General features: G+C 47.9%; 1 protein-coding gene and 1 long non-coding RNA gene across 3 annotated transcripts in view; one reads left to right on the forward strand and one right to left on the reverse strand.

The window, feature by feature from the left end:
* abcc3 (ATP-binding cassette, sub-family C (CFTR/MRP), member 3) overlaps window positions 1–8,732 on the reverse strand; it is a 50,372-nt gene extending 41,640 nt beyond the window's left edge. For both annotated transcript variants that reach the window (XM_086194919.1, XM_086194920.1), the window contains exon 1: window positions 8,424–8,732. In XM_086194919.1, coding sequence (XP_086051045.1) covers window positions 8,424–8,459 — 36 coding nt within the window. In that variant the 5' untranslated portion in view covers window positions 8,460–8,732. The remainder of the gene's footprint in view (window positions 1–8,423) is intronic.
* Window positions 8,733–8,928: 196 nt separating this feature from the next.
* On the forward strand, window positions 8,929–12,221 carry LOC147239227 (uncharacterized). The gene is made up of 2 exons (XR_015111445.1): window positions 8,929–10,498; window positions 10,951–12,221. It is a non-coding gene; the product is annotated as an uncharacterized LOC147239227 (long non-coding RNA).
* The last annotated feature ends 425 nt before the right edge of the window (window positions 12,222–12,646 follow it).

Raw genomic sequence — 12,646 nt, forward strand, 5'->3', positions numbered from 1 at the left:
ACCTGCATCCTCATTCAGACGCAGCTGGGCGTGTGCATGTGTGGCTGATGTGCCTTTTAGAGATGTGACAAGTGGCATGTAGTGGCAAATTTCCCTAGAAGGACAGTAAAGTGTACAAGTACACAGACTGAGCCGAGTCCTGCCACATCACAAGTAGTTATATAGCACATTTTAAACCCCATAGATTTAGGAAGGGCAGATAAGAAGGTATTATTATTATTATCATTATTATTATTAACGATGCAATAATATGCAATGAAGAATAATACTTGTTCTTTTTAAAATGAAGCTGTTACCCTGCTGCAGCTCATCATAGCCGACTTTGTCAGAGAGGCTGAGGAGGATTACTGCTGTTTATTATTAATATTAAACACACACTCTAGTTCTATTAATACGGGCATTGGCCGTTAGCGTTGATTGCAGCTAAGCTATCCAGCGTTCAGCCGTGGGCTGGAGGTCTGGCGCTCTACAGGCCCCAGAGAGGAGAGAAGGCTCTCCACCTGCTGGTCTGGCTCCTCAGACGATGGACGATGGACACAGACGCTGAATCCTGAAAGACTGCTGATAGTTTGCACCAGCACATCAGCAACATTTGAGACCTCTGTTCAGTCTGATCACTCGTGAACACAGAACAAAGACCAGATATCCAGTGTAAGACTCGCCATGACGTCCACATACATACACCGTACACATTTTCTCAACCAAAGGATTTTACCGCAGCCTCTTTTTATTGTACATAAGTGCTACTGCTACTATTAGAGGGAAATTCCAACGCTCAATATGGGAACATGTCTGCTTTAGGTAAATGTTGCTGTTTACTGATTTGTCTCCAACATTTCACTCTTTTCTAGGGGGTGAGGCTTGAGAGAACTGACTGCAGTGTCTCTGCATCTGTTCAATGTAAGAATGAGACGCTGTGGAGCGAGCGGTATGAATGAGAGGCTGAACACAGCAGAGCTGCAGGAGCGTGGCCATGTTGTCCCGTACTCGCACATGGAAACTGTTAGAGTGTTATTCATTGACGTGGCTCTTCAAATTTGAGCGGATACAACCACATTCCTTAAAAAGAGAGTCAAAAGAGTCATTCTCTTATTCATGGTGGATCAGATGCTATCATTTTAAGACATGTTTGCTGTGGGGTTTTTTTTAGAAATGAAATTCAACTAAAATGTTGTAAGATGCACAGGAAGTGAGCGAGATTGCACACAGAGCAGGAAGGGCACACCACCGAGCAGCAGGAAGGACCATGTGAGGGAAAGAGTCACAGGCTCTGAATGCAGTTCATCCAAGCTATCGTTTGCTCAGCAAGTTGCCACACGGCCTCCTTTGCATCATGTGGTTCACACCACCACTTGCTCCGACAGGCCATCACAGCCGCTCATTCTGACTTGAAAATGAGAACTTTCCTGTGTTTTATTGTTGTCAGAAGTCTGGCTTCCCATTCAGAGAGATTCAAGCAGGAAGTCAAACCTTTGGAATGATTTAAGAGGAAAAACAGATAACAAAACTGCAATCACTGGTGACAGCACACATCTATCCTGTTAGCTTTCTGCTCAAACGTTTTGTTTTTTTTCCTCCATCGCGTTTAGAGATGGAGGGGGAAAAAACAGTTCTTGTTGAGAACCGGTTCTGTGTTTCAATTCCTTGGAATCGTTTGCCAATTTTGGAAATGATTCCCTAATCGATTCCAGTGGGCGCAAATGACATTGCCACGCACGTTGCTACGCAGGAGCCCTAGGCTGTGGGCCTCTGAAGACCTCACGATTGAATTAGTAAGGTCATGTTACTTACTGTTACAACAGAAAGTTTATGCTAATCGACCTGTTTATTCTCTTTTTTTCCAGATGAGAATCAATAAGAGAATCAATAAAGAGCCGAATTGTTCAGCAACACCGAAAACAGAGTGAAAATTGTATCCATTCCCATTCCTCGTCACGTTTAGCGGACGCAGCGATGACCGAACGCTGGTCAGGTGCACTCACACCCACACCTTCATGGCCGCCAGGTGCTCTGATCCCGTCTGCCAGGGCTGACAACATTTGCTTCCTCAGTCTGCAGAATTAACGGCATCGACCACAAACAGCAATGTGAGCCACTGCAGTTCTCCAAAGCCAGGACGGCGCAATATTTGTTAAAGGCTATTGTGATTTTAAATGAGGTGCTGTGATGGTGCCTACAAGGACAGAAGAGGACTGCCTCCACGTCCTCTTCTACTGACGGAAAACATCCACCTGTATTACACCCCCCCCCCCCCCAATATCTAATACTGAAAATCATATTACAACACAAACCCCTCAAGTCATGAAATAACTGGTCGAATATTGAGTGAACAGGTTTGGGGGCCATACTGGGTTTTTCTCCTGTCACCACTGACCCGGATGTCTGTAGAGAACAACTGCACTTCTCTCGTGTGTTTCTTTGTTTATCAAACGAACACAAACATCATCGATGATGGAACGTACTGGACACAGGGCGCTGAAATAATGAGTCTCTGCTTTACTGCCAGGATGAGCGCAGCAGATGGAGGTGGTGAAGGAGCTGCTGCAGGATGGAGGTCCATCCCCATCCCTGCTCACTTGCTGCTTCAGTGCCGCTGCAGCTTATTTACAAAAAGTTAAACTTTTCCGCTGCACCTGCCGTTGGCATCACGCCACTGGCATCACGCCACTGGCATCACGCCACTGGCATCACGCCACAGAGATCATGCCGTCAGCTGCAGAAAATGAATGACAGCCCGTCGATTCTGTCGCTCAGGAGTCTTTGGTGTGAGGACGTGGTGACAGTGGAGTCTGGGCTCCACCGTCTTCAGATTTTCATTCAAAGATTCTCTCATTTATGCTAATTAAGAAGAACAAGTTTGCCCTTTTAAGCTGCAGGGACAACATAGTTTTTTTTTTAAGAATTTAAAGACCACAGGAGCCAAGAGGGGATCTAATTCAGACTTCTTTAACAAAACATTTGAGAAAAAAACTTGATGATTGCGGCCAATACTCTCCATTTCAACCTCACTCTAATCCCAGTCACACCTGGAAGCTGCCCAGAACAACCAGTCTGATCTGCTGGCCTCTGAGCCTGTCTACTGCCATTGCACAAGGGCCCTTCAGAGGTAATGAGAAGGGCTGCCTTTCAAATAACATTTTTAAATTAATAAATGTGTAGAAAAATCACAAACAATACAGAAAAGCGACTGCTTTACCAGGGGAGGCAATGAAAAGACATTCAAAGATGAGACAAAACGCTTTGTTTCTTATTGGACGAGATGGTAGAATGGAACTGCTGACGATGTCATGCATGGTTTAAAGCACTTCGAATTGCCCTGTCGCTGAAATGTGCCATACAAATAAACTTGCCTTGCCTTGCCCTTCCCCACAGTGAGACTGTTCAGTCACAGTGCAGGTTAAACATGTCTCCTGTTCACAATCACACAGTGAGAGCTGGTGACAGCCCACACCATAACAAGTGCCCTCTGCTGAAGCCTTTCCCAGCAAACACCCCTGGGCTCTAACTCACTTCTTCAAATACAAATTCTTCTCTTTCATTTTCCATTCAGCTCCACTGCTGACAACTTTCATTATGAGGAAAAGGCGACGAATGAAGACGTCAAATGCTTCGACTTTATGCAACATCTCATCGATAGCGGAGTTTGTCAGAAAGCAGCACATTCAAGGCAAACTCCGCTCCTCCCACCTGGCTGTGCTTTCCCCTCAAAGAACAAGTGTAATCCCAGTGGCTGCCAGCTGATTGGGTTGTTGGTATATAACACTGGTGATAAAGAGGCTTTGGATCAGCCTGTTAATGTCCTGCATGCTCCACATTCTGTTCACCCAGCTGCACCTCCCGGCACACACACCTCCCAGCTTTAGTTACTGGACAACACATGGTGGTTGGGTTTGTGACTACAGGCAGGTTTCACATCCCACTGAAGATTAGCTTAACAACACGCTAATATAGCTTAACTACCGCCGCTCCAGCTTCGCCAAACACAGAAAAGTGGAGGTAGTCACCACTAGAAAGGGGTCGGTGTATATATACACACACCTGCTTCTGCACTATCACAGCCAATCAGCAGCTGTCTGGAGGCAGTTCATCTCCCCTGCAGTGATGAAACATGGCTAATGTTGATATTGGTTTTCTAGCATTTCCCTTGTTCCTGCAACGCTGAGCAGGTGTCCACTCACAACAGGCCTGCGCAGCACTTTCACCCTGGTCCGGCGTCCCACATGTAAGAGGCCATGTCCTGTACTACCACGTCCATCAGAAACAAACGCCGGCACCGGCTCCCTGCCTCAGTCCCGCCTCCTGCTGCAGCTTCTCTTGCTAGCTGCTTTGCTTTATCGGGTTTCAGTGAACCAGACTTGAAAAAGCAATGCTGAGACATTTCCAAGAACTACTGTGTGTGTGTGTGTATTCTGTTCTGCGGGTCCATCGCTGGGTGGAGTCGCTCTCAGGTAACTGGCAGCACCTGAACAGCGTTCTAGGTTTCACTGATTCTGGACTTCTCTACCAACTTTTCTCTGTCTTCTCACTCAGACAGACGAGTCTTCAGCCGGTCACTCGGCCACGTGACCCTTTGCATCCTGCGAGTGCAGCTGCAGATAAAGTCCTGGAACTTCACCCAATTTAAACTGAATCCACACAGTTGAGTTACAAGGAAGCACCACTGCAGTGAGTTTGTTTGAAGCTGACGTAAACAGGAGCAACTAGCTTGGTTCACCTCAGATGGCCTCAAAAACAAGCCATCCCTTGATGTAACATCCAGCCAGAGGAAGTCAGGTGCACAGTCTTAACCCATCTCCCAAACAACGCAGCGCCTCAAAGCTCTGGGTTTTGAAGCAGAGAGAGAGGTTTCTTTGCTGCAGCGCGTGGGCCACAGGCTGGTCTCGTGTGACAGACCCCACAACAAACGACACAGACAGAATAATCAGATTTGCCAAGTGTGGGGACGTCTGACCGGCGCGGCAGCAAAACACTGGGCTGGTTTCCCAGCAGTAGTACCTCGGTTCCACTGGGTTCTCCAACCATCTCAGGTGTTACATTTCATTCAGTGGAGTTCAGCCGAGACACGCGTCCATACCCCTGGATTAACTGCGGTGTATCAGCTCCTAATCAGCTCAGCTCATCTCTGCACCAAACTGATGATGCAGTACATTCTTCAGGGGCTCACCATTTCCTGTCTCATGGATACTGGGAGGCACGCATCCTGACACTTTTTTTAAATCAGGATTTTAACTTTAAACAGATGAGATAACAACAGGAGATCCAGAAGAATCAAAATAAAACATCAGTAATAAAAAAAAAAAAACAGCCTTTGCTGTCACAGCAACGCGATCAAACACCCGTCACTAAAACCACGTCACCACACGCACACCTTCTCTAAACAACTGCCAGCTCTGAAACTCAAACCTTTCATGCTTTACGATAACGTTAAAACCAGTAGAACTCAGCACAGTAATTTACTGCAGGTGCTTGCTGGTAACTGGAGGATGTATGTGAGACCCCAGCGACATCATGTGATGTTTTCCACATGGATGGACGTGGTGAATGTGGACGTCTGGGGGGAACGAGGTGGAGTAGAAACCTTGGTACTGTTGTACTGTCCTATATACCAGGTCTGCCTGGTGAGCGGGACAAGAGGAAACCTTCCACGTTGGCTGTGTCAGAGACAAAACTCCTCCCCACGGCGGCGGGCTGGAGGGCCCACGGCGCCAGCCTCCCTACATGTACATCTCATTACACTGAAACTCAACTTACAGAGTCACAATTCACCCGCTCAAAATCTCCGCTTGGATGTATCAGAACGGCACGGTTAGACAGTGACTGAACACACGACGTGGAGCAGCCATGACAGCACGTTTGTTCGTCTGCTTGTTTTCTCCCCGACTGCTGCATTTAAAACCTGAACACCGGTTACGTTCGATGAACCGGCGATTCGGATGCTGCTCAACTATTTTTGTAAAAATCGTGGCTGACAACCTCATGACATCACGTCCTCAATCGTGACAGTTTAATGCCCGATGAATTTATCGGGGTTTAACCACACGGCGCCCGCCTGATGGTTTGTGTTTCTGTCAGCTCAGTTTTGCTCGAGTCTCCTCATCTTTGCTCATCAATCCTCATAAAAGAGGAGGAAAAACAATAACAAATAAATAAATAAACCATTTATGGGCTTTCCTGAATGCTCTGAAAACAAAGACAACATATTTTCAACATCCCTAATGTTGACATGTGTTTTTCTGTATGTAAATAACATATAAAGATGGGGGGTTTATACTGGAAACATCAGCGAACAATCCGATGTTGCGTTAAAACACCTCAGAGATTGAGGTTGCCAGGCAGGGAGGAAGAACCGACCCAGGCTTTTCAATTCTCCTTTTTAAATTTATTTATTTATATTTTAGATTTCAGACTTGTCACAGGAAGAGTGTTGCAGTCGGGCGGCCTCATGGCGGTCTGTTGCAACAAACAGAACACCTCCCTCCCTCTCCCTCTCCCTCTCTCTCTCGCTCAACCGCCCAGGCGAAAGGACGTGCCGGTCGACATGGATGGCGTGATTTCTTTCCTCAGCACCGGAGCACCACACGCGCTGCTCCTGGTCAGACTGTGGTGAGAACCACTGCCAGGTGAAAACAACCCGTCTGGTCTTTGCTCATGGAAATAACGAAGGCGTTGATTTGCATACAGACGAGCACTGACTAGGGACATAGGTGGAGACGCACTGTCACGCCAGGTGTGAGCACTCGTGGTCGCATCAGTCAGGCTGCTGATAAGGTTTTTTTCTAACTTTCAGATGGAAGACGACTTGGTGTCAGGGACTGTAGTATCAGAGGCTTGTGGTTCTGGAAGGTTCTGCCTGAGGGAACACTTCTTTTAGGGATCCTCCTCAACACACTTCCAACAGGAAGCCTATCTTTCCTGCGTGTTCCACTGGTTTTGTTTATTCTTGATTTGATTTTGTCCTGGTTTTGTGTTCAGTTGTTTTGTGGAATGTGTTTATTTCCAGTTTTTGTTGTTCAAGGAAAGCAAATCCTACTTAAACTTTTTATACGTTGCAACAGGCTCCCCCTGCATTGAGAGCCCTTTTCCTCTGCAGATACCAGTTGTGTCCACAGCTTCCTCTTAATGACAACGAGGCAAAGCTACAGAGGCGACGCCGCAGTCGACACGAGACGACATGAAAGACAAAGCAAAAAGAGACTCAAGTGTCAAAGCAGACCCCCACTAGGACCAAGGTGCTGGTGCCTCAGGGTCTCTGTGGTGCCCCATTAGATGGATGCGTAGAAAAACAACTAACTAACCGTGTTGGCGGTGTGTTGTTCACCAACTCAATAATGTGTGTACCTGCTCAGCGATGCTCTTTTGCTCCCCCGTTTAACCAGAGAGAATTCTGCTTAGAGATCCCAACTTGGAACTGAATTCCTACAACTGTGTAACCACTTGGTGGCGCTATGACTTCAGTTCAGGATGCCTTCAGGCCGAGACTCTCACCAACAAGGTTGAGTCTGACAAATGTCTGGGCATGTGGAGTCGAGCTGTGCTGCTGGGGTAGCAAAACCCTCTTCGTTAGCTCACTGGTAGCCCATTAGCTTGTTTTAGCTCGCACAGTTTCCACAGTCTGTCGTGGGCAGAAGAGTTTCAAAGGAAACCATTTCCTGCTGTCACCAGGCGGAGCTGCCACAACTAGGAACCAGAACTGAACTGACTCTTCCTCTGCACACATTCTGCCTCATAGCAGTGAAAATCAGCCTGATTGTTTCAGCGTAACCCTGAAAAAAGAATGTGCCAAACAGGCAAACATCTGGAAACAGCTGCGGGCTCCATAGCAACGCCAACCAGACGTCCATCTGCGCTGGGTGTAAAGGTGAGAGACACCTGGAAACATGGTGGATTGTAGGCATCTGAGGTGGAAATGTGACGTTACACACGAACCCCTCCCTCCTCTGGACGCCTCTGTTCATTACACTCGTGGTTCCGACTCCACTCGAGTAAACTCACGGTCCACGGCACTCCATTAATGGACAGAACTGAGAGGACACTTGTGGCACCACCGTCTCCAGTTTGACTCTCCAGTAACCAGCAGGGATGAGGCTGCTGCTGCTGCCTCTACTTGCGAACCTGAGACATCTCAAACTTGCTGGAACACTCAGTTGTGTTTCCTGGTGAGTCGCGGGGTTTTTTCCTGGAGCAGGGCTCTCACTACAGGACCTAATTCACCGTGACAGTGGGGAGCTTGTTAGCGCACTAAATACTATTACGCGGGTAATTTATAGCTCGCCATGGCCGCGGCTGGGACAGGAAACACCAGCGCTCGTGACGTAAGAGTGTAACCTTGACAGGTAGCAGCCGAACTTGGTGTGAAAGGCGGTGGGTTCAGCAGCCTGCGGTGTGTAACGCGACCCGAGCGACCAGCGGAGTCAGTAACTCACCCAGAAGGGGAGCTCAGGTCCGCACAGCCGTTCCATCTCCGTCCGCCTCGACGGGAGACCGGCGGGCACCGGAGAGCTCTTCACCCGCTCCACAGGTCGGGGCTGTCCTCGCCAAATTCCCGTTGGTTGGAGGAGCCTCGCTACCCGTCACATCTGCCGGTGGTGAGCGTGCCTCCCCCCTCCCGGTAGCGTGGACTGACCTACGCCAGGAAACACTACGCTCCTTCCGCTCTGCTGAGAGGAGGAAAAGAGGAGGAAAAGACGAGGAGACCCGGAGCCACAGCCAGAATTCTGTCTGAGGAGGTTGTAATGTCAGGACAGGGCGTTCGCTTATCAGGCCCCGCCCCCCCCCCTCTCTCTCTCTCTCTCTCTCTCTCTCTCTCTCTCTCTCACACACACACACACACACACACACACACACACACAGGCATGACTCAGCAATATGAAGCAACATGCTCAGCTGCCTCGTCATGCTTGTGGGGTCTTGGGCTGAGGGCTTGGGGGGGCGAGTGGAGACGCTGTAACACGAACGACTCCGGATGTGTGTGTGTGTGCGTGTGTGTGCGTGTGTGTGTTATATTTATTAGAATAAACCGGCAGCCGGGAGCTGTAACACGCAGCGTGCGGGTTACGCGAGGACGACGAGGACTGAGTCGGTGCAGGACCGGGGTTTGTGTTCCTGAGGTGTTCTGAGGACAGCTGGTGATTCAGAAGATCCGGATCTGGATGAATCGTTCCTTTCAAACGCACGCACGCGTGACATCTTTTTAGCTCCTATATTTTATGTGTGATTAATGATTTGATTTTGCTTGGGACACAAACTAAAACGTAGTCATTTCAGATATGTACTGCTTTGTACTGCAGTATCTCGCAGTTGTTACTCGTCTACAGCAGTATTTGGACGGCAGCATCTTACATGAAGAATCCACACACGACAAACCTTAAACACTTAACCGTTAGCCATGTAGGACTGTTACTACGTGTTTACACACACCTGGTGGCTTAAACTATTCGTTTTGTTTTATTGTTGAAATAAACCGTTTATTGATTTATTGCTGTAAATGCAGAGCTTATTAAGGCTTGGTTTACTTTATGATATTACACTGTACTTGTATTATTACACATGTAAGCGCACCAAAGGTGGAGAGCATGTTGAGAGAAGCGAGCAGCCACGGTGACGCAATCCGAGTTCTGGTCTGTCTCCAGTTCAAGAAAAATATGAATACAAATCTGAAACCCCACATTTTTGTTGACGAATCCAAAGACTTTGTTTGCAGTGTCAGAAGTTGAAAAAGTTCTTTTTTTCTGCAAATCCAAAGTTGTTGTTGTTTCTGATGTGAACTGAGGGGAACGGAGACGGAGGTCCTGCTCAACATCAAATTTACCAGCAAAACTTGTGCGACCCTAAACGTCTGCGCAGCTTAGACAGACGGACTCGTGTTAGTCTGTCCTCGGCGTCTCACTTTGGTGACTCAGGTCCTCGACTGTCGTGTTTCATTGTTCGAATGTACATTTTTGTTTTGTTTTTCAGGCCAGAGGTGGACACGTCCCTGTGCTCTCAGTCCCTCGCCGGCCTTCTGGGTTTCTCCGTCTGTGTCACTGCGCAGTTTCGTTCAGTGCAGTCAACGCCGACGGTGGCCGCGTGTCGTGAGGCCACTCCGGTGATGGACAGCCAGCGTGAATCTCTGGACGCCAAATTCCAGTCACACTACGCAAGGCATCCTGGGACACCACTGTACCGTAAACTGGGCGGTTTGGTGTCGACTTGGTTTTGCTTGGACCGGTGGAGCCGTGCGAAAATGTTAATTCCATGGATGCGTGGGCTTCAAACAGGTCCGACTGCAGAAAACACAGCCATGCACCGCAGTGGCGGGAGAAACGCAGGCCTGTCAGAGAGAACAGAGTGAAAGAAGATGATCATTTACACAACAGCCGACAGCATTTTCATTGATCCATCAACTTGCCTTAGAGTGGCAAGTTCAACTATCATGAAGGTTCTCGGAGATCTAGAGCCTGTGAAGGTTCTCACAGATCTAGTGTCGGTGAAGGTTCTCACAGATCTAGTGTCGGTGAAGGTTCTCACAGATCTAGTGCCGGTGAAGGTTCTCACAGATCTAGTGCCGGTGAAGGTTCTCACAGATCTAGTGTCGGTGAAGGTTCTCACAGATCTAGTGCCGGTGAAGGTTCTCACAGATCTAGTGTCGGTGAAGGTTCTCACAGATCTAGTGCCGGTGAAGGTTCTCACAGATCTAGTGTCGGTGAAGGTTCTCACAGGTCTAGTGTTGGTGAATGTTCTCAGACATTTGGTGCTGGTGAAGGTTCTCACAGATTTAGTGTCGTGAAGGTTCTCACAGATTTGGTGTCCTGAAGGTTCTCAGACATTTAGTGTTGGTGAAGGTTCTCACAGATTCCGTGCTGGTGAAGGTTCTCACAGATTTGGTGTCGTGAAGGTTCTCAGATTCAGTGCTGGTGTAGGTTCTCACAGATTTGGCGTCGTGAAGGTTCTCACAGATTTGGTGTCTTGAAGGTTCTCACAGATTTGGTGTCTTGAAGGTTCTCACAGATTTGGTGTCTTGAAGGTTCTCACAGATTTAGTGTCAGTGAAGGTTCTCACAGATTTAGTGCTGGTGAAGGTTCTCAGTGATTTAGTGCTGGTGAAGGTTCTCAGTGATTTAGTGTTGGTGAAGGTTCTCACAGATTTAGTGCTGGTGAAGGTTCTCACAGATTTGGTGTCCTGAAGGTTCTCAGACATTTAGTGTTGGTGAAGGTTCTCACAGATTCCGTGCTGGTGAAGGTTCTCACAGATTTGGTGTCGTGAAGGTTCTCAGATTCAGTGCTGGTGAAGGTTCTCACAGATTTGGTGTCTTGAAGGTTCTCACAGATTTGGTGTCTTGAAGGTTCTCACAGATTTGATGTCAGTGAAGGTTCTCACAGATTTGATGTCGGTGAAGGTTCTCACAGATTTGGTGTCTTGAAGGTTCTCACAGATTTGGTGGTCAGCACGTGCAGCCAGACAGAAGCCTCTCCGGTGAGGTGCAGCCGCTGCAGGGCTCGTCAACAGAAGCGTGTGAGTGTGTTCGGCGCCCTGCGGCTGGCCACTGCCTCTCACTCTGAGGATCCTGCTCACTAAAGACGCGTAATGCTCCTCTGACACCGGGGAAGCTGCTCCTGACGAGTTCTGGAACTTTAGCCTGCGACAAACCAGCAGTCAGACCCACTCCAGGTGTCCTGTCTAGTTGTTTCAATGCCTGATATCAATGTTGGCGTCATCAAGTGCACACTTTTCATGATGAGTCCTGGCAAACCGCCTGACAAATTAGTGCATCAGTTCTTTAACTTTCCAAAGCTGGCAGTCGTGCACCTGCAGGCCCTTCGCCAGGTTCACGTGGAACCACGTTTGTGTCTCCGAGCAAAGTTTTGGAGTTTTTAACCCACAAATTCTGTGTTTAAAATACCCCCCCCCCCCCCCCCCACTGAAAATACAAAAGTTGTGTTTTCAAATCCAAAACCTTGGTGCACATTTAAAAAAGTTTTGCAAAAAAAATGTTTGTTCTTCAAATTCAAAACGTTTGTTTCTCGAGAGTCTTTAGGGCAACGGAACGTTCCTGGATCTTCTAAGACCCAACGAGGAGACCCAGTCGCATCACGTTACCTTTTCAGATATAAAAGCTGGTGGGGGTGTTAGCAAAAAAATGTTGATACCCAAAAATGATGAACAAAACAACGTATAAAAAGAACAATTATTGCTTGAACACCTTTTTATTTTACTTGTAATAAAATGTCTCTTTGATTGTCTGATTTGTTCTCATGTCCACTTTTTGATCTCAAAGATGTAAGAAAGCAAAATACAAAAATGCCCCTCGGTGGAGGAAAGGAGGGTTCACGCTTCTCCGTCCAGGTCTGTTTGGCTTTATTGAAACCTTCTTCTGTCCTTTGTCTGGGGGGAACTTAAAGATCTAATTTTTAATTAATCTGAACAAGCTAACCCTTTTTCCCCAAACCACAGCAGGCTGGCAGGCTGGCAGGCTGGCAGGCTGGCAGGCTGGCAGGCTGGCCCTGAGCCTGAGTGTGAGGCGGCTCGTATCAGCGTGTGTGGACACATTCATTTGATTTTGTTTGGTTAAACTTTTGTGCTCTAGTTGGATGCAGAGCGGCGTTACCAGACAGCACACCAGCGCTAGCTTGTTCACTTGTTTTCATTTCAAATTGTTCAGCAGTGGGAG

Source organism: Aulostomus chinensis, chromosome 23 (assembly GCF_037954235.1).
Source record: "Aulostomus chinensis isolate RoL2024-O1b breed Wild chromosome 23, RoL_Achi_v1.0, whole genome shotgun sequence".
In the NCBI taxonomy this organism is placed as follows: domain Eukaryota; kingdom Metazoa; phylum Chordata; class Actinopteri; order Syngnathiformes; family Aulostomidae; genus Aulostomus; species Aulostomus chinensis.